This window comes from Pleurotus ostreatus, assembly GCF_014466165.1.
Source record: "Pleurotus ostreatus strain PC9 chromosome Unknown scaffold_11, whole genome shotgun sequence".
Taxonomy (NCBI): Eukaryota; Fungi; Basidiomycota; class Agaricomycetes; order Agaricales; family Pleurotaceae; genus Pleurotus; species Pleurotus ostreatus.
Window position 1 is genome coordinate 1,094,916 of NW_023503166.1, and position 20,136 is coordinate 1,115,051.

The following is a 20,136-nucleotide window of genomic DNA, read 5'->3' on the forward strand; positions in this document are numbered from 1 at the left end:
ACTCTACCACCGAGTTCCATGGCCTGATCCTTATTTATATCTTGAGCCATGATAGTGAGCGCCAGCCTCGTTCTGCATCAACTATGTCTGATCAACCACATAGCGACCTCAAGATAGATGGCCTCAGCGCCGTCTCCGTGGTGTCGCGAACAGACGAAACATTGGAGAACGGCGACCTGGGCGCGATCTTCTCGAAGCAGAGGGCACTAGAAAATGGGCACGAGATACGCTACCGTAGCTGCTCATGGCAGAAGGTACGGCTGTCTTTCTGTCTTCGACATCTAGTAATTAATGTCTTTAGACTGCTGCATTACTATTCAGCGAGTACATTTGCCTCGCGATCTTGTCATTTCCTTGGTACATTCGCGAATGAAGGCTACTCTGTTAAACAATATCTGACTGCTTTCAGGTCTTTCTCGATCTTGGGGATGGTTCCGGGTGTTATAGTCACGGTGGCAGTAGCAGCAGTGGTACGTCTCCCTGGTTCTACACAGACGGAACGGGCACTCATTTCGTCGGATTCCAGGTACAATACACGTCTCTCATCCTTTGGCGCTTCTGCTTGGCGCACCCCGAAGTTAGAGACGTGTGTGATATCGGTCAAATCCTATTTGGGGGATCCAAGTTCGGCTACTACTTCACAGCCGTCATGTTCATTCTCAATAACACCTTCATCCAAGGTAGTTTTCCCGATCTTCAATTATCTGCCCTTGCTAATTGTGATTATGCCTAGCCCTCCACTGTATCGTCGGAGCCTTACTGCTGAACACCCTGTCTGGTTCGGCTCTCTGTACGGTCGCATTTAGCGCGATCACGGCTATCACTTGTTGTCTTGTGTCCCTTCCACGGACGCTCAGCCAGCTTAGTATACTGGGAGTGTTCAGCGCAGTCACTATGGGCATCGCCGTATTGCTTGCCATCGTCTTTTCTGGGACTCAGTCAGAACCATTTGGTTTCACAGGGGAGGCCCCTATTGTCACTGCCTTCCCTGTTGCGGGAACGACATACGTCGCAGGTACGCCGCATCCTCGAGCTGACACGTCTTAAAGCAACTTCACGGCTCTTGCTAGGGATGTCGGCCTTCTTGAATATCGCGTACACGTTCATAGGCCAGATAACCCTCCCGTCCGTACGACCTGTCTCGCGCTCATCATTAAACGAAATACTCATGGAGTACCACTCCTTTGTAGTTCATCGCCGAAATGGAGGATCCAAGGGATTTTCCCAAGGGTGAGTGTATAACGTGTTGATACGCGAAAGCTCGTGGCTAACAACGCTCTGCAGCATTGTGGGCAGTAACAATCTGCGAGATCATCGTATTCACGCTCTGTGGCGCTCTCATGTATCATTTCGTCGGGAACCAGTACATGACCGCCCCTGCGTTCGGCTCACTTCAGCCAACACTGAAAAAAATCGCATTCTGCTTCGCGATCCCGACCATCGTATATCTCGGGTCCTTATACTCGGTACGTGTCTTTCTGCTCGCCCTCACCTCGATTCACCTTAGTCGTTGGTTGTTCAGAGCGTCTCGGCGCGCTTCGTGTTCTTCCGCCTTTTCAAAAACTCCGAACATCGACATTCGAACACAGCCGTTGGCTGGATTGCATGGACTTCGATCATCTCCGTGACATGGGTGTTCGCATTTATCATAGCTGAAATTATCCCGTTTTTCTCGGATATGCTGAGTCTTATGAGCTCGTTATTTGGTGCGTCTCTTCTAGCTACAGGTAGATGGTCCCACTGATTATGGCGAATAGATGGATGGTTTGGGTATGCACTACGTCAGGACACCACTGGGATCGTCTCTGATTGTGAACTAGGTTCATCTACTGGGGTTTAGCATACCTCACTCTTCACCCGCCCGGCGCTAGGTGGAAAGGTCTGTCACGCACGGTTGAGACGCTGTTCAACTACTGCCTCATTATCTTCGGGGTATACGTACTGAGTGCCGGAACATATGTGAGTTCGACTCTCTCTTTCTTGTTTATGATTTGTATCGATATTGATGATTGTGCGTAGGTCTCTGTCCAGTCGATTATAAATAGCTACAGAGCGAACGCCGTCGGCGGTGTATTTACGTGCGCCTCGAACGCATTATAGCCTTCCCCTGGTCTTCCGGGTCCCCTTTGTGTTGTATTCAATGGTGCAAACGAGCTCGCGACGATACAGCTTAATTCGGCGCTGGTCGATGTACTCTACGCGTTCTGATGGCGTATTTCTGTAAGAGTTCGTTTCGTTTCACGCTAAGTTCAATTGAAGGCGAAGGGCAATCGGTGGAGTTGAAACTGTCACCACAAGGCGGTCCTACTTCAGTCAAAGAAATCAAGCACCAGGCCACCAAGCGAACCGCTCGCCCCAGCACAGCACGTTTAACTCGCCGACCACAACTAAGCAAATTCAAGAGATCCTAGATCGAAGAAGGCGCCACTTGCCTTCGAAATGGTGCAATGTTGATTCTCCAGCGCTCGATCGTAGCCCTTATTTCGATCGTCGAGTACACTTTCCCTCCTAGATGGGCGATACCCCTGGGTGAGGCTGACAACGGATGCGGCTAGCGATCGACGGAAGCAAATACTTGGGCCACTCCCTCTCTCCTCCACAACCCACTTTTTCTTTCAGCGATGTCTCCCAAACCCTCGACTAAGCGAGCATTATCACAAATACCATCGCCGACAACTATGCATAATACCAAGAAACCGCGCCTAGTCGCCGTTTCCAGGGCGGGTAGGCAAGATATTCCAGGAGAGGGGCGTTGGAAGGACTGGCCCGCTCCCGCCGAAGATCTGAAGGCAGCCAGAACGTTTATGAAGCAATGGTGGGCTCACATGCATATTCTTGGTGTCAACATGCTGAAAAGATTCCAGCGCAGAACGTAGACTGCCGACTATCATCGTTCCGGACAAGGACGCAGACGGATGTTAGTAGTTAATGCACGGACAGTCCTTGCTGATGCTTACACGTTCCCCATAGTGTCGTCGGGACTAATCTTATATCGCACTCTCAACGGCCTTGGGCTCCCTCCTGAATCAATTCATGTGCACTTCATCGCAAAGGGAACCAACGTGTTCTCCGCATCTGAAAGGTGGGCTCTTACTACCCTATCATGCGTACGTTCTTAGCTGTGTCCACGCTGATAGGGCGCGACTGGAGTGCCTAGCAATCGCCATTAGTGGTGGCGGCGAATTGGATAGTACGTCAAACGAAGTGCGAGTTATATATGTCGACCAAGGAAGTCGTGGTGGTCCGCCGTTACTTCAGCCCCTTCTCGACGAAGGCCGCGCTATGGTCCGGACTATGGTTGTAGACCATCATCAGAGTGACGACTTCCCCGAAGGTTCACAGGTACGGTCTCGCGTCCACTGTTGATATGGTCATTGGATAGAATCGCATTATAGGTCCTGACGGCTTGCAAATCACCCCCAATCTGTACCTCATCCTTGCTAACCTATCTCATGTGCTATCCGTTGGAGAGCAGCATTCCCGAATCGTATGCCCTTCGCTCACTCCTTCTTAACTCACTGTATGATGGTTGATTGCTAGTTGCGCATGGTTAGCCCTGTTGGGAATCTTCGGCGACCTAGGTCCAAGTGAAATCAAGTTCGGCGATGTGGAGGGTCATTGGCCAGTGAGCGAGGAGATGCTGAGGCTAGGAGCCACTATCAAAGTCGTAAAGAAGAAGGCTTTGAGTGACTCCGTTTCGTTGTTGAATGCTCGTGAGTGGGGACTCTAGTATCCATTGCCGTATCCTCAGTACCATTCACAGCCCGGAGGACGCCGGAGTTCAATGGTGAGTAGGCATCGTTGAAGAGAGTTCTTATATGCTGATTACCGAGCCCCCAGTTCAATCCGCCTGGGATGTACGCTATTGTTGTACCACCCTCAAGCATCATCGATGCTGACGACACTGTTATAGGCTCTCCTCAGTGCTGACGGCCCGACAACGATAATAAACAATACTGAGCTCCGCAGATTGCGGTTTCGTATCAATGAAGAAGTTGAACGATGCAGTCGTGCTGCTCCTCAATTCTCCAAAGACGGATGTGTTGCTTTGCTAAGGATTGATAGCCGGTATCAAGGTGTGTACCCGTTTCCTGATCCGTCGCCCTCCTGAGTATGACCATGTTCACACGTACGTAGTTCATCCTGTTGTAGCGATACGTTGGGCCTCTAGATTGAAAGGGAAGGACCTGAAAATGATAATGGTACGTTCAATAGAACCCGTAATATGCCCTTTAATTCGTCGCTCGCAGGTCGTCAATCCATCACACCACCCCGACCCTAATCTTGTTTCGTTTTCCTGTAGGATTCCTGCAAGCCTTCGTAAAGTTGCAGAGACAGCGCAGCCAGATCTTCAGCAACTCCTTAAAGACTACGGTGCGAAAGTGGATGATGTGTTTATGGCCCGTGTAGGGGACGATTATGCGAGGGGACATAAGCAGGCGACGGGGGGAATCATACCGAGGGCTGAATTCGAGTTGTTGGTCTCAAAGGGCATGGAGGTCGCGGCAAGAGCGGTCAGGAGGGTTGATGAAGCCTCGGTGGATGGTCAGCGAAAGATCAAGGACTTCTTCAGTAAGGGATAGTATTCGAGCCTGTCCTTGTATCCGCCACTTGACATTTCATCTAATTCTCACAAAAGTGCTCCTAGACTAAGCGGAGACCTTCGACATGCCAAATTGGAGAGGGAAATCCTTGGATGACCCTCGCTTCCTCTAAATTGTCGAGGGACGTTGAGGACAAGAAATTCACGTCCATTCGCCCCACGCACAGTGCGATAAATCAGGCAATGTGTCAAAGCTCGCGGCAATTTTCTTGACAGAGTCGGTTGCGGTCAGACCGTGTTCCGCGAAACGTCGCCTACTGTCCAAGCCCTCGATTCAGCGACGGCAGGAGATAGCGTGTGTGCAACGTCATCGAAATACTCAAGAATTAACAACCCTGCCTAAAGCGACCAATATCATACATTCCTTGCCTGCCTGGACCGACGCCACTCAGCAAGCGAATAGGGAACGCGTCTCGTCAGGAACAAAGCACAGTGTTCATTTGACGCCTACGTCCATGAAAGGGTAGAACATCCGTTGTATTAGATGCTTTAGTGGTCTTCGTCGGCCCTTGCCTCCGATTGGTGGGTTGCGAATGGATCCCTGCGGCTATCTCCAGTCGATGCCTGTCGGTGATGTGGTATAGCTCTGCGAGTGGGGTCGGGACGTTAGGTCCATCATTCAGCGCTCAGCTTCTGCTCTTCGCGTCTCGGAACGTTCAGACTCGACTATGGAACACAACGCGAAGCTCTTGGTATCACACATTGGCTCCTGTAGGTTTCTTGCAATCTGGAACTCCCTGACCGTCCATTTACTTCTTCTATTTTCTAACTGTCACTGATGTGATTCGCTCGTGTCAAATATACAGGGAGTCATCTAGGCGTCTGGCCCTGCTCATTGCGGTCGATAGTTCGTAACGGCCTGTCGTTCGATTCGTCTTCCGCATAGACCAAGATACTTCGCGTCAGCGAGTATCCCCCGTTGGATGCCTGGCGCCACTCTTGGTGGATTGCATACAAGTGTATATTGCTTTTGTGCTCTCAGCGCCCGCTCACCCTTCTCAAGCTCTAGCCGAGGATTGGCTGCGGTACTTCCACGGTCGCTCTACACTCTACGACCTTTCATCTAGCCCAATTGGGCCCATACAAGAGTCAATCGTATAAGAGACATACACTCTCGTCCACTATTCTTCACTCGAACACATCACAGCAGTTCAAGTATCACCAACATTCAACATGATGTTCTCAAAGCCTGCCGTCCTCGCTACCACTGCTCTTGCTACCTTTGCGGCTGCCACACCGCTCGTGGCCCGCACCGAGCCCACTTGCTCTTCCACTGAGATCAAGTGCTGCGAGAACGTTGGGACTGCGGCCGTTGTCAGCAGCGTCCTCACGCCCATCCTCGCCTCGAACGGCCTTGGGACTTTGCTTTCCCTCCTCGGTCTCAACGCCGTTGTCGCCCTCGTCTTTGGCGGTGTCGATGTCGTCCTCGGTCTCACCTGCAGTGGCATCGATGTCGGTGGTAGCTGGTAAGCTCTAGAAACGTTCATCCCAGAACAATAGACTCATTGTTTCCTGTCTAGCAATGCTCAAACCGTGTGCTGCGAGAACGTCCAATTCAGTGAGCCCACACCGCGTTCAGTCCTGTCCTTGTTCTCTCCAATGCTGACATCCATTCCAGACGGGTTGATCAACGTCGGTTGTGTTGCCATTGACATCTTGTAAAATATTGCGGTCGCAGATCGCGGTCGCTTGTACTGCGTTCATGTATGTAATTTCGAAGTTCCAGCGCCTTTGTCTTCGCGTGTATCGTCCTGGAAGTATGTTTACAAATCCCTCACAACTATATCAGCGAGTTCGAATTGATAAGCAGAGAGAATAGATGCAGAGTTTCTTATTGAACCGGGATCCTGGTCTGTTCATCCTCTATCTAGCCTTGATGCGGGAACTCTCGGCAGACGTTTGGGCCATTCGGATTTTAGTTGTACATGGTCTCACGATTATCGACGTCACCTGAGGCCTTGAGCTTGAGCTTGAGTCAGGACGCGCCACTAGATCTCCGAATTCTGCCACACATATAATCCCCAAGGCCTCAAATTTGGCCAATCATCAGATCAGCAATGTCGTCCGAAACACTGAAAGGAAAACTTGCGCTCATCACAGGCTGCACGTAAGCCCCGACTGTCCGATCCGTCTGAGCCTACCATCTGACCATTTGACTGTTCCTTCTTCCCCGTTGTGCACGCTAGCGGGGGAATCGGCCGCGCGACCTCACTTGCCCTCGCTCGGCTTGGGTGCTCCATCGCGATCCACTATCACTCTGCCGAGGCCAAGGCCGCCGCCTTAGCAGATGAGCTGAAGGCCGCCGGCGCGCAGGTCGACGCCAAAGCGTTTCAAGCGGATCTCAGCAAGATCGACGACGTCAGAAGGCTCCACGCCGACGTCGTGGCGCAGATGGGCCGCCCTGACATATTGTTCAACAACGCCGGGATTACCGGGCCTAGGATCGGGCCCAGGGGAAATATAGAGGATGTGAGCATCGAGGAGTTCGAGCGTACGTGGACGACGAACACGGGGCAGGCATTCCTTGTGCGTTGCTGATTTAGTCCCTCAGATGCTCTGTGCTAACGGCGAAAGGACAGCTCACTCAACTATGCGTGCCACACATGGCGCAGCAGGGATTTGGACGGGTTATATTTTGTTCTAGGTATGTACGGGGTTTGATTTGGTAGCATTCGCAGAGGACCAACCTCCTCACTCCACTGATATGTATAGTGTCGCAGCAGGTATGTGTTCATCTGCCATGGTGGATATATCGCAACTCACTCATGGATGCTCGCCATGATAAAGCCACAGGAGGCGTAATTGGGCCGCAGTACGCTTCCTCCAAGTCGGCTCTGCATGGATTGATGCATTGGGTCGCTTCCCGATACGCGAAGGACGGAATCGTACGTCCAGGCTGCACACTATCCGATTATTTTAGGTCACTGATTGCGACCAATTCATTATGCAGACATGCAACGCAGTCGCTCCTGCTCTGATAATCGGTGCGCTATCCAGAGATACCTTGTGGATAGCCCACAACGGATATCTGCTAACATATCTCCATCTAGGAACCGAGATGATGGCGAATCCTCCTGACGAACATCGGGTGCGCGGGCTTACCTGTCTATGAAGTTGACCCACATTGACATGACATGGCTAATCCTTGATCAGAAATTGATCCCCGTCAATCGTTTCGGCGTGCCAGAGGAGGTCGCCTCGTGTGTGGAGATGCTGGTCACGAATGCGTACATGACGAACAAGGTGGGCAATCTCTCGCACGTCTTCACTGCCGCGCACCCTTTCACCTCCATCAAATATTAGATCATCGTCATGGATGGCGGGATGACGGCGTCGACTTTCTGAGGCAGGCACAATGGCCAGGCTGTCGAATGGTAAGTCTAGAGCTGTGGCATCGAAGTGGTAGATTGACCGCATAGTCTGTAGAATGCGAGCTACGACTCCGTCTCGTCCAAAGCGAACGTCGGCCGAAATGTAAACCAAGTCCTTGACGCTGCTTCGTTGTACATTTGATCTCGTATATCAGCATTAGTTGTCGGAGCCACATCGAGTTGAAACCGCCAGGCGCGATGCGAACCCGACTTACTGCTTAGTACTTAGTTGTGGATCGGGTGATCGTCTCGGCCGATCGACCTAGGAAATCACGCCGTGCCGATGCAAATGCAATGCCCCTGATCTTGACTGCCTGATCTGGACTACTGACTACCAATCTTTGCAATCGTACGATGAAGGCGGTTCCGATTCGCATTCGTACAGTTTACAGAACTTTACACAAGAGTGAAAGGATTTACGCAACTCCGTTCAAGATATCAACGGCTTGCTTGCCCTGGCCGATATTGACATAATCCAAGAGAACGAAGTTCGGTGCCCTTCCAGCAGCGAATTGCGCGCAGCCATTGGCGTGATTCACAATGCTATAAAACTAGATCAGTGTGTTTTGTAATAGATGGCTGGTAGAGACGTACGACGTGACACCGTTGGTTACTGGCGCGTCTACTGGGTCGCTGACGAGCACCCCATCTCCGATTGGAAGGATGTTGACGTTGAGGGAGTGGTTGATCATGTACATGTGGTCCTGGGTGGAGAGGGGCCCCTGGATGCGGTCGACGCGGCAAGGGAAAGAAGCGTCTGTCTGAGAGAAAGGCGTTTCCCAAATCTGTGTGGATAACCAAGCTGTGAGGAATGGCGAAGAGGGGGAGATGATGATGAGGGAGCGTACCATAGGGAATTCTGGCAGGATAAAGTTGCCGCTTCCTTGCCCGTCGGCACCAGCGTCGAGGAACACGACAACGCGTTTGCCAGAGTCGATTAGCTGGCCGAGCGTGGGCCAATCCGACGCCTTCATCGGGATGGAAGGGGGGACAAACGCAAGAGGTGTAATACCTAGTATGCCATGGATGTGCGTATGCGCATATACACAGATTAAGTAGGTTGGAGTGCGTTTTATGAGAATCCCAGAAAAAATCGGTTCAGGGAAGAGGCGTACCGGCGTTATCAAAGGCGGGCTTCCATATGTTTGGGATGGAGACGCCCTCGGGGTTGGTGAATATGAGGGTGAGGACTTCGTTCGGGTTTGCGTCGAGGAAGGTTTTGACTTTTTTGAGGTAGTTTTCGACGGTTCCGCCATCAAAGAGGATCTAGGGGTATCAGGGGAGGATTTCAGGGAGCCATGACGGCGGTTCAGTACCAGTACTCACGCAACCTGTGTGAAATATTGAGTTTGGCCTAGTGACGCGACGCGACAATGGCTTGGATACGTACTGGTATGGCAGAAGTGCAGAGCCCCATTGCGCCTTGAAAGGTAGATTCATTGATGGTTCCAAACTATGTCAAGAATGTCAAGGCGCGACTGACATATGAGCCTGAGCTTGCAGGAGCCGAACTCCCAGCCCTAGTTGGGTGGGTATGTCGACCTCTTGGTCGCGAGCAACTGTCGCGAGTTTCAGCGGGGTGATTCGGCGGGGTGGCAATGAAGGACTCACGAACGATGGGATCAGTGGTAAATGCAAATGAATCATGCGAGCCGAAAAAGGTGACATTGCCGAAGCTCCTATCGCACAACTCAGCGTGTCCATTGCATACTGTCGCTCTTGAAGAGTCCCGGAACACGATGAGTAGGTGTCAAAGGAGAAGGTACAAGGACGCACCGTTTTGCCGACGGGCTAGCTAATGCTAGAGTCAATGAAGCTACGATGAAGAGCCAGGGAAGCATTATAGTCAGAGTGAGGCTGACTGCTGGGTCTCTCCGAAGGCGAGTGGGTGGGATCAGGCGGCTGGCTTCATACAGGTGACGATTCTCTCATTTATCTACCCCTCCGCCAGAAGCGTGATCCATGCGATCGAAGAAGGCTGCTTCGTGATGTAGGCAGTGGTGCACGTTGGTCGGTTTCCCTCGCGATGATGGTCACCATGTGTTGTGAATCTGAAGCGATGGAATTATATATTGATACGTTCGTTGTATCGCTGCCGCCTTCCGTCGGCGAGCAGCGTGGCGTCGTGCCTTGTTTGATTAGGCGAAGACGGCGAGGTAGATTGAGGCGTTGCCAGTGTAAGCTGCACATGCAGTCTGATCATCTGACGGAACCATTTCCTCACGTGGTGTGAACGCTCCGCGAATCGGGCAATCGAGCCTAATCGAGAGCGACCAAGTACAAGAATCATCGTAAAGCGTTTTTGAGTGGTGACGTTCGCCACGGTGAAATTCCTCCTGTGCTTCGCAGCTCAAGCGCTCAGGCCTGAGGCCTTGAGGCCACGCCATCAAGGTGTTGGATTTCAGCAATCTTGGTGGTACAGGGGTATAGGGGTACACGTGACTACTGTAGTATCGTTTCGCGCATGTATTCTTTTATTTATTGATGCGTTTGCAGGAGTCCCAGCCAAACGCAATATGTTCTTGTTCACTCGTGTGAACTCATCGGCTTATTTCAACACAAGTGGCTTACAAGAAGTACAACTGGGCTGCTCTGGGCTAGAAACGGCCATGTGCATAGTCGTGGTTCTCTGCCGTTATGTCGTACCCACGTCAGTCTGACTCTGCAGACCCACGTCTTCGGCGCCAAGCGCACCTTTGGCTCACACAGTCGTATTCTTGTTGTGTTCGCGATTGGATCCCATTGGGCGCGTTCCTCGACCATCGATCATCCCCCACGGAAAATCCTTTCACTGATATACTTGCAGCTCAAACTCACCTTGTTATGATGGTTGATCATGCATCTGTCTTGCAGCCAAGAAAATAACATGCCATAACGCGTCTTCTAAATGATGCATCTCACGGCTGTACTATGTCGTCGCCGGACATTTAATGCTGGGGCCGTCGTCCGACCTGCAGCCCTGGCCACTCTACCCCACTATTGCCCTGCGTGCGGAGCTATGGACACACAACTCACCGCAAGCGAACTGCAGATCCAAAAGTACGCCACCAGCGCTCGCTGTGGCCCCTTTGCACGGACTGACCTCGGTGTATAGCAATGTCAAGAGCTATCTCTCCCTTGCTGCAGTTAGTAAGCCCTGCGAGCTTAGTCGAGAGGCTCTGGCTGACTCGATCTCATGTATATAGCGATCCTCTACTACGATTACTGGTTGACTCTGCCGTTGGAGATTGAGCGCTACTGGGCCCTGGAAGGATTCACAACCGCTCGGTTTCTCTTCTACCTAAACAGATATACTTCGCTTTTCGCCCACGTCCCGGTCATCGTAGCCTACTTTTGGACCGACGACCCCTTCAATAAAGTCGATGTAAGTTTGCTGCGGTCCCCTCTTCTCATACCATCAACTAACCTAAGCAATCAGATGTACGTGCTACCATTGCAGCATCGCACTCATAGCGGGCATATGGCTCATGCGCTGATGTCTTAGCTGCCACCACTTCCACTCTTTCCATTCGTACTATATCGTAGCTGCGCAACTCATCATCGGCCGTACGTGATCGTTTCTGCGCTCGCGGCTCAAGCTAAAGACGATTTATAGTGATTTTGACTATCCGAACACACGCTTTATACGCCCATAACAGGAGGTTCCTCTATATTATGTGCCCCATCATCGCAGGTCTGGTGGCACTCGGTAGCGTACGTCTCCGTCTCTCAGGGCTCGGAGGCACCTGAGGCGCTAATTCACCGTATTTCATCCAGTGGGCTATCGCCTCATCCGATGACGGGCACTCTAATCCGGATGCGCTGCAGGTGCAAGCGTGGCCCCGCATCGGGTGCATAGAAAGCTTGACGCATACTGGGTACGTCCGCTGTTGCATTTAGCATTATTTTATCCCAATGAATGAATAACGCTCAATCAACATCCACTGAATCCCCACAGCGGCATCCGTACGTACTCCCCCGACTAGTAATCATAGCGAATCGACGCCTGATATCCTTGCCGAATGATATTAGATCTAGCGATCGCTTGGGCGTGCTTGCTCGTGTTCGACATCTCCATCTACGTCCTCACCCTGCGCAAGGCCTTCGGGTCGCACCGCGTCCCCGGGACGTCGCTCGTCCAAATCATCCTGCGCGATGGTACGTACCTCTATTTCCATCCCTATTTCTTTGCGCGGCCATGCGCATAGCTTAAATGAAAACATCCCGGATCGTGATAGCCTCCGTATACATCGCGTATGTCATTCTGCCATGAATATCATGAGTGTGCTCTGGTTGACCCGTGGTTTATGAATACTAGAGTCATCTTGGTGATAAACATGTCAATCGTGTTGACGCTCGCAGTGCGTGCCTCCCCGGACGTTCTTATACTTATACGCTTTCTGACCCCCCATGTGTGACAGCTAGCACCGGTCCGTTCTCCTCCTCAGCTTCACCCAGGTAACTGCTGATATACGATATACGATACTACGTACGCTATGATATAGGCTGCGCTCAAGGGCGTCAGCACGACGTTTAGCAGCTGGTACGTCCATATTTATATTTACCTCTTACCTCTTCCTCGTTGTTGGGTTGTTGGGGCCGCCGCCCTAGACCTTACACCTTACACCTGATCGACCCGATAAATCAACTCGATTTCGATTTGATATTTGGTTCTGATTTCGATTTTGATTTTGGTTTCGATTTTGGTTAGCGTCGCATCCGTCATCGTATCGCGGCTGCTGTTCAACCTGCGCGACCCCGCGCTGCTGGGCATGGCATCCACAACCGTCATGAAGAGCGAGATCCAATTCGCGGGTCCCGCCGGAGGTAGGAGGCCCAACACCAACGCGTGCGTGCGCACTGGGCTCAGTGATGATACCACCGCGTCGAGTGTGTAGGGAGAGATAATTAATAAGTAACGAAGAAGAGTATTGTACCAATCACGGAGTAATTGTAATCTCAAACCATTGTACCTATACTGTTGGATTGGAATCCAGTTTGGGGAATTCATCCACCGTCTCCTATCGTCTCCTATAGCGCTTATCATATTGAATTCAAAATCTGATAAGGAAGCGATCAAAATTGCAAAATGCTTCCGGGCGCCAGCAGAATCGCCGAAAGCGCTGATGACGCTTTCGCGTTGCCAAGGGCGCAGCTTCGACCATCTTCATAACCGACCGCCCACCTACAAGCCGGCTTTCGACTTGCCTTGCCTTTTTTCTGGCTTCTCTTCGCGCGGAGTTGACCTTCCCGCTTCTCACCGCTGTGGGCGACTGCACAGTTGATTCCTTGACGACGAACAGCTGGAGGAGGTGGTGGTGCAAGGATGAATATCGGGGCCAGGTATCTGCTGCTGGTCGTGGGCGCTGTGGTGCGTTCCCTCGACGTTCAATTGCTGGACGCAGAGTAACCGGGAAGCCATCTAGGTTTGTATACATTATATTATCAGTTTCACACATGAAGAGTACGGCCGAATGACATCCATAAACAACATCGCTTCCCATTTCAAATCCAACGCCCCAGCCGTGCCAGACACCATCGATACGGGGGACGTTCGCGTACCCGTTCAGAACGACCTGCCCTCTCCGCCGAAGCCCACTCCAAACCCCCCGCGGCCACCCGAACCCGCAGCACCCGCAGCCCCACCGCGCGCGAACGCGACGCTGCTCATCCTCGCAAAATACGCCGATGTGGACACCCTCGTGCCGACTATCCGTGATATAGAGGATAGATTCAACAAGCACCACAACTACCCCTACGTGATCCTCAATCCCGAAGCAGAGTTTGGTGATGACTTTAAGAAGTGAGTGCTAGAACCGCTGGTGTCAGCGTGTTCTGACAGGGTGCCCGGTGTAGGCGTATCTCGGTGTTGACGAAAGCAAAAATAGAGTATGGCGTCGTCCCGAAGGAGCTTTGGGACCAACCAGAGTGGATAGACAAGGAGAAGGCGGATAAGACGAGGGAGCAAATGGACAAGGATGGCATCGTTTTTGGAGGTACGCACGCGTCTGACTTGCTGGTGGTATTGGTTGAATTCACGGCGCTTGCTGTCTCCGAAAATAGGGAGTCTTTATCATCGTAACCTGTGGCGCTTCAGAGCAGGGGTATGTCCTCCGCTGCGTCGGATATTCGCGCTGGCTCATTCACTTGGCCTGTAGTTTTTCTTCAAGCACCCCCTCCTTCAACAATATCGATGGTACTGGTGGATTGAGTTTGTTCGCAGTTTTTTCCTATTCAACCAGTCAACTGACGGCCGACTAGCCCCGGCACCCGTTATCACTGCAACATGGGCGACCCCTTCCTTTTCATGGAGCAAAACAACAAGACGTTTGGCTTCACGATGACCTTGTACGAATTCGGGTCTACAATCCCAACGTTATGGGGCCATGTTAGAGGTACGAATCAGCAATTCCTACTCTTTGGCGTGGTCTTCTCACTCTTCATGCCAGATTACATGGGGAAACATCCGGAGTACGTTGCAAAGGACAATGCGATGGATTATCTGAGTGATAATGGCGGGGAGACCTACAATCGATGCCACTGTGCGTTCCTTTCTTCAGCCGTTGACCGCGTGTGCCTCACGACCTAACTATAGTCTGGAGCAACTTCCAAATCGCTGATATGGACATGTGGCGGGGCGAGGCATATCAGTCCTTCTTCGATTACCTAGACAAAAAGGGCGGTTTCTACTATGAGGTACGATTAGCCCCGTTCTCTGCCGATACCACTCTCCTCACCGTACCACGCAGCGCTGGGCCGACGCACCAATCCACAGCATCGGAGCCGCGCTCTTCTCGCAAAAAGACCAGATCCATTTCTTCGACAATATAGGGTACGAAAACAACCCATATATACATTGCACGCAGAACGCGACGCTTTGGGAGACGTCCAAGTGCGGGTGCGATCCAAAGCGGAATTTTGGTGAGGCCCACTCCCCGTTTTTCGTGCGTGGCTTGAACTTACGAACACTGCTCCAATTATAGACTATGACGGCTACTCGTGTATGAAACAGTGGGAGAGGATCCATAAATAGACTACAGCTCGTATCATGGTGTATCGCCGTTGAATACTGAATGACCAAGGCTGCTTAGCGTCAATATGTCAAATTAACTATGGCCGTTGGGTTGCTTCTGTCGGGCACGTCGATAATAGTCTGTAGACATGACAGGCCGCTGGCGGTTTGCGAGGAATGCGGTTTGTGTGATATTCTTCCTTGTCGTTCGGTCAGCGCCCGTCTAGACCTACCAGTCATGCTACCTCGTCGGTTCGTTCGTCGTTTCGCGCTTATGTAACATAATGTGGGTGTGGCAACCGTCGATACGAGCACTCACGTTGAGACCACCATCTTCCGAACTATTGCGTCCCCTGCGGGCCACCCAAAGCTAACCCATCATCCGTCTCGATCATGGACGGAGGAATCTTGTGAGTACAGCAGAGTCAAGTTGAAATTCCAAGACCAGAGTGCTGAAGCTTTGATGCGGGTGAAGCCCACACTACGACTGTTACGTCAAAGGTACCCGTTTGATTGGTGTTCAGTTGAGCTGCATGGTGGATTAACCAGCACTTGATGATTTCTAGCCGTTCGCGTCAACTTTGATTCCAGTTGGAGCTTGGGCTCGACCGCCTCTTTCAATAAACATGACTTTTGGGGCTGGTCAGAGTTGTTTAGGATGGAAGGATGCCCTAAGGTACTACAATGGAGGCCACACCAACCTGTGTAAGTGTCAAACTGTGTGGTTTTTATCTATGAGTTGCTATCGTCGAATGGCGCAGGTTGTTGCCGATGGCGAGTACCATCATCATAGCGTACACTAAAGGCAGATGCCATCGCACCGACATAGTAACAGATCTGGTTGATGTTCACCAGTTGGCTGAACAAGCGGGGTATCGACAAGGGGAGGCTCACTTCGAGATTCAACATTCATTCTCATTTGGGAGAAGCACGACCTGGGTTGTCATGCGCAAGGTAAGCATGGGAGTACTATCGTCCTATGTCGGCGGACACTTGATTTATTTAGCTTCAATTCTACATCGTTGTGCCCTGGAACCTGAGTGTCAGCCTCGAATTTGCTGATAGCGAAGACTGTTTTCGGTTTATTCATCGTGATACGGTACGTAAGGAATATAGGACTCTGCCTCTCGTCGGCTCTGATACTTTCATCCTAGAGTATATTGCCTAACCGAAGCATCGGCTCTAGAACCGGCTCCACTAAGAGGGCCAGCAGGGGTATTTCTAGTACGAAGACGGATGAATCACTGAAGGAGGGCGGGCGAACCGTCATTGAAGACATTTTGCATGCTATTATCCCTGTCGCTTCTAAGCATTACTCTGGTACGCTTAGGCTATCAATATGCAATTGCCTTCTAACCAACATATCATATAGCACAGTTGGATGCCGTACAGCGTGGTCTTTCTTGCTCCCGTTTCCTGGAGGAGTTTTCAGGACCTGAAGCACAATTAATACGTCGTCGAGCTTCTAACCCCTTCGTGAATCATGCTCGTCCATGCTATCTCACGTTGCACCTTGAAGTATACACCCTCCACCATAGCGATGCCTTGGCATTCATCAACCGCGTTAATTGGGACGTATCGACAATCGCTCCCACAATTTCATCTAGTCCTTTCCGATCTGTCAGTAATCTCCGCCTCAACTTCCCCGCAAGCACTTCTCAAGCTCAAGATCGCAGCGATGATTCAGATTCCTCCCAACCCACTCGCAACGACCTCACGATCAACATCTCAGCGAACGAAATTTCGCTTTTGACTGGCACGAACTCTGTATCTGCCGGGAATTCCTGCACTATCACTAGCGATCATCGCATTGTAAACATTAATTATATTATGGGCGATGTTTACTGGGGCCCTATCAACGGCGGTAATGTTGGAGGCAGAAATAATGTAAACTTCAGTGCGTATCAATTATTCACTGCTGGTCTATACGATTTACGTTGATGTTTAGTCCATACATGAGCACTTGTTGGATCGTCTGCACTGCTAGCTTATCGCTAGACTTCGTTCGTTCTCGTAATTTAATCCATTGCATACTCATCGTTGTGATACTGTTTTCTCTAACGTGCCCATCACTTGCAATACTCAATAGGAGACGACCGTAGCAAGGAACGATTGTGGAGTAGCCGCGACAGAAATCAATCCCACTCTACCGTCCAACCGTCTGAGCCATTAGTAGAACCGATAATCTCCTGGTACTGGGTGACTGGGGTTTGCCTTGATTTTCCACAAATCCCATATTCACCCCACGCATAGAAAAGTGACCGCTATCTTTCAAGATCTCACTCTAGAGAAGACCATCAGATGTCCGCATCCGGCAACTTACATTCAGTATGCTGGCAGCAGGACTTACAAGGAGGCCATGCGTGACGCTGACACCCGCGAAGACATATTTGAAGCGGAGCACGAAATGTATATTTCGTTAAAAGCCAAAAAAGGATCGTCGAAATGCCTACGACTCCCCTCTCCCCTCCTGGGTACGCGTCGAAATGACCAAGGAAGTTGAGTATCCCACAGTCGATCAGCCGTCGTGAAAACATCTTATTGGTGAGCCTTCAAGCTTTGCAAGACCATGATTAAGGCGACGACTCTACCTGCAAACGGAGGTCAATCATAGCTCACGCCCCCGATTGAACTAGTCCCCTCCGATTCTCAGCATATCTACCGTTACCGTCGTAGCCTCTTCAGCGAAGGAAAGGAAGGAAAGGCGCGAACCAAATGCATACATCCTCTTCATCAACGCCCAAAAGGCTCCTTGTCACATGGCGCAGCGCGCTACAGTAATTGAAGCAGGCTAGGTGATATCCAGAACTTGATGTGGCTGCACGCAACATGGATTTTATTGAATAAACTTCGCGGGAAACAGCGTAGACTCTATTTTGGCCGCGGGTGTGGACGCTGACACGATAGTCGACTTTCTACAACAAGGATAGACTGGGGAGGAGCGATGTGGGTGAAGGTAAGCAACCACTACGCTCCTCATCTATAAGCCTCAACTAAGCCTTTGCATCGCCAATGGCACTCGTGTGGTCTGCACCATGTCGCGTCATCCATGCTCGTGGCATTTTGGCTCGCTGGTCAGAATCGTTGGCTCTGTGACCATGGGTGCTACTGGGTTGCTACTGGGTCTACATGGAGAAGAATCAAGCCGTACACACTATTTGCGGACCCACGTCATCATGCAAGAGCCCAACTTCGGCGCTCCTCGATCAGATATCGTCTCGCGTACTGCCTCCCACTCTCCCTCCTCTAATCCAAGTTGAGTAGGCGTACAGAATCCATCATCGTCTCGAGTTGTTGACATGGGCTGCGACGCTGAGTGCTCGTACGGCAAGCGTAGGGTATGTAGGCTAGGGTGCGATGGGCTAGGGAACTTGAATCCGCCAAGCATCGACCCACGAAGCTCCAGATGCCTCAACGACGCTTGTCGCATAACGAACTCCCATGGCACCGACACATCATCACAAACCAACGTCTTTAACGAGATCGAGGCAGTCGAAGCCCTGTGGATCGCAGCGAAATCTACGCCGCGGTTCTGTGAAAGTGAAGACGCCTGTATATTGAGGTACGTGAGATTCGTGAGCTTGGGAAGGATCTCGTTTAGATCGAGGTAGAAGGGCGTGTATCTTCCGAAGCTGGTCTGTATGCTGACGGTGAAATGTGTGGTTATTTTCTGGAGGTGGGGCTTTGATTTGATCGCGATGCGGAAGCCGGGGAGCGCGCCGCGACTTCCATGCAAGGGGCTTCGCACGATGAACGAGACGGAAGTGTAGAGCGCCCGTTCGGCGTAGTGCGAGAGGGAGTGGGAGAGGACGAGGCAGTTGAGGAGAGTGGGCTTGTCGTCGATGTTATCGATGATGAGAATCACCAGCTCGATAGGGAGCTCGATCGTGCTAGTTCGCAGTGCCATGGGCGTACGAAGTGGAGGTCAGTAGGTGGCATGGCCACTCTTTTACTCTTTATAATTTACTCGACGTAAGCTCCATGCAGACTTAAGCTAAGCCGATTCTTTGCCTATCGCTGCATCAGATCGATTCCGCGAATATGCATTCATAACGACTCGCTCCTCGAGGCTCGAGGCTTGGAGTTATGAAATCTCCGACTATCCGACGAGGTAGTACGTCACGGACTCTGCTTCGCTTCAGGCGTCCTCCGGGTAGATCGGTGCATCTTCGAAGGGCGCAACGTGTATATCCTGAAGCTGAAGGTCTAATACCTCGTACATGGCGAATTCATGACCCTGCGCCATTCCACTGCTTGGAGTCCCATTATACCTCGTCTTGCAGGAATCGAGTTGAACAAACACCTCAAAGGTTACTCAAACGACGGCTCTTCCAACGGATGGAGAACTTTATATATGAACGAAGGAATCGCGAACGGGTTTGGTATCGAGAAATGGGGTGCGTAGTGAACGTCCCGAGGCCAGAATTCAGAACTTTAACTCGGGTAAGTAGCGATATATCTGTACGCAGAGGGATGCGAAGGCTTGGGTGCGTGTAGATCACTCCTGTTGCTCGTTGATCATTCCTCTACTACGACGCAGCAGGCCTCACTTCAGCGAGCCCTAGATCGAGGAAAGCACCTGTGCTAGCGAGTTACTCACCAGGAAGTCCAGCGTAGGCGTGGCGAGCCGCGAGCGCTGGGTCTGCCGCCGTGACTGGGACAATATGACTTGGGAACACGAGTGGCCGCGAGCCGTGTCCGTGAGAGTCCGTGAATTGCTACCATATGCGCATTCAACACAAGGCGGTAGGAGGAGTTCAGAACCCGAGGCGACGATTGCCTTGGGCCACACGACGAGTGTGTGGCAGGGCGGATATGTGAACGAAGAGTAATCTCGTAACCATTTGTTAGCGATAGCGATATGGGCTTGTAGGTGACCATTGGCTTGAGCCACATAGTGGGTGCGTAGAAGGGCGGGCACCTTATAAAGGGTGATCTCGTAGGCATTCTGCGATAGATTCGTGTCGATTTTCGATAGCAATGGTAGGTTATCTGCCTCGACCTCTGCAGAATCGTGAGCTCATAGTCGTGCATGTATTCTTAAAAGCCGAGCGCACCTGGCAGTGCGCGGACGGAAGCCCAAGGAATGCAAGAAGTCGAGCACGAGTAGGGTGTACGTCGAGGGAGCTAAGCGGCGAAGACATCAATCGTAATCAAAGGGCGACCCCGCG

At 51.4% G+C, this 20,136-nt stretch overlaps 8 protein-coding genes across 8 annotated transcripts; 6 read left to right on the forward strand and 2 right to left on the reverse strand.

Annotated features, from left to right (window-relative positions):
- Positions 1 to 83: 83 nt before the first annotated feature.
- On the forward strand, positions 84 to 2,100 carry PC9H_002683 (uncharacterized protein; the record flags this gene model as incomplete). The annotated part of the gene is made up of 12 exons (XM_036772318.1): positions 84 to 254; positions 302 to 357; positions 410 to 470; positions 527 to 680; positions 734 to 1,015; positions 1,071 to 1,129; positions 1,191 to 1,230; positions 1,285 to 1,466; positions 1,523 to 1,706; positions 1,758 to 1,770; positions 1,821 to 1,959; positions 2,020 to 2,100. The coding sequence occupies 12 exons, from the start codon at positions 84 to 86 to the stop codon at positions 2,098 to 2,100; spliced, it is 1,422 nt and encodes a 473-aa protein (XP_036625964.1).
- Positions 2,101 to 2,621: 521 nt separating this feature from the next.
- On the forward strand, positions 2,622 to 4,583 carry PC9H_002684 (uncharacterized protein; the record flags this gene model as incomplete). The annotated part of the gene is made up of 11 exons (XM_036772319.1): positions 2,622 to 2,815; positions 2,865 to 2,917; positions 2,971 to 3,082; positions 3,138 to 3,342; positions 3,396 to 3,487; positions 3,541 to 3,713; positions 3,764 to 3,787; positions 3,841 to 3,857; positions 3,914 to 4,076; positions 4,138 to 4,202; positions 4,251 to 4,583. 11 exons carry the CDS (start codon positions 2,622 to 2,624, stop codon positions 4,581 to 4,583), a joined length of 1,431 nt encoding a protein of 476 aa, XP_036625965.1.
- Positions 4,584 to 5,776: 1,193 nt separating this feature from the next.
- Positions 5,777 to 6,265, forward strand: PC9H_002685 (uncharacterized protein; the record flags this gene model as incomplete). The annotated part of the gene is made up of 3 exons (XM_036772320.1): positions 5,777 to 6,069; positions 6,124 to 6,161; positions 6,222 to 6,265. The coding sequence occupies 3 exons, from the start codon at positions 5,777 to 5,779 to the stop codon at positions 6,263 to 6,265; spliced, it is 375 nt and encodes a 124-aa protein (XP_036625966.1).
- Positions 6,266 to 6,660: 395 nt separating this feature from the next.
- PC9H_002686 (uncharacterized protein) lies at positions 6,661 to 7,906 on the forward strand (the record flags this gene model as incomplete). Its single annotated transcript, XM_036772321.1, has 8 exons — positions 6,661 to 6,710; positions 6,790 to 7,129; positions 7,183 to 7,247; positions 7,316 to 7,326; positions 7,397 to 7,488; positions 7,554 to 7,587; positions 7,654 to 7,691; positions 7,757 to 7,906. The coding sequence occupies 8 exons, from the start codon at positions 6,661 to 6,663 to the stop codon at positions 7,904 to 7,906; spliced, it is 780 nt and encodes a 259-aa protein (XP_036625967.1).
- Positions 7,907 to 8,390: 484 nt separating this feature from the next.
- PC9H_002687 (uncharacterized protein) lies at positions 8,391 to 9,815 on the reverse strand (the record flags this gene model as incomplete). The annotated part of the gene is made up of 8 exons (XM_036772322.1): positions 8,391 to 8,517; positions 8,569 to 8,759; positions 8,823 to 8,986; positions 9,090 to 9,240; positions 9,342 to 9,396; positions 9,458 to 9,533; positions 9,586 to 9,692; positions 9,751 to 9,815. 8 exons carry the CDS (start codon positions 9,813 to 9,815, stop codon positions 8,391 to 8,393), a joined length of 936 nt encoding a protein of 311 aa, XP_036625968.1.
- A 1,157-nt stretch (positions 9,816 to 10,972) lies between these two features.
- KRE2_2 (alpha 1,2-mannosyltransferase 2.4.1) lies at positions 10,973 to 14,986 on the forward strand (the record flags this gene model as incomplete). The annotated part of the gene is made up of 24 exons (XM_036772323.1): positions 10,973 to 11,013; positions 11,069 to 11,103; positions 11,160 to 11,394; positions 11,459 to 11,520; positions 11,570 to 11,667; positions 11,731 to 11,831; positions 11,912 to 11,919; positions 11,986 to 12,111; positions 12,192 to 12,207; positions 12,272 to 12,314; positions 12,379 to 12,411; positions 12,459 to 12,496; positions 12,665 to 12,780; positions 13,257 to 13,324; positions 13,380 to 13,505; positions 13,548 to 13,756; positions 13,810 to 13,949; positions 14,017 to 14,057; positions 14,112 to 14,164; positions 14,215 to 14,348; positions 14,403 to 14,495; positions 14,549 to 14,649; positions 14,703 to 14,874; positions 14,937 to 14,986. The coding sequence occupies 24 exons, from the start codon at positions 10,973 to 10,975 to the stop codon at positions 14,984 to 14,986; spliced, it is 2,139 nt and encodes a 712-aa protein (XP_036625969.1).
- A 750-nt stretch (positions 14,987 to 15,736) lies between these two features.
- On the forward strand, positions 15,737 to 16,906 carry PC9H_002689 (uncharacterized protein; the record flags this gene model as incomplete). The annotated part of the gene is made up of 4 exons (XM_036772324.1): positions 15,737 to 15,919; positions 15,972 to 16,094; positions 16,198 to 16,285; positions 16,338 to 16,906. The coding sequence occupies 4 exons, from the start codon at positions 15,737 to 15,739 to the stop codon at positions 16,904 to 16,906; spliced, it is 963 nt and encodes a 320-aa protein (XP_036625970.1).
- Positions 16,907 to 18,008: 1,102 nt separating this feature from the next.
- Positions 18,009 to 18,872, reverse strand: PC9H_002690 (uncharacterized protein; the record flags this gene model as incomplete). Its single annotated transcript, XM_036772325.1, has 2 exons — positions 18,009 to 18,090; positions 18,136 to 18,872. 2 exons carry the CDS (start codon positions 18,870 to 18,872, stop codon positions 18,009 to 18,011), a joined length of 819 nt encoding a protein of 272 aa, XP_036625971.1.
- Positions 18,873 to 20,136: the final 1,264 nt, after the last annotated feature.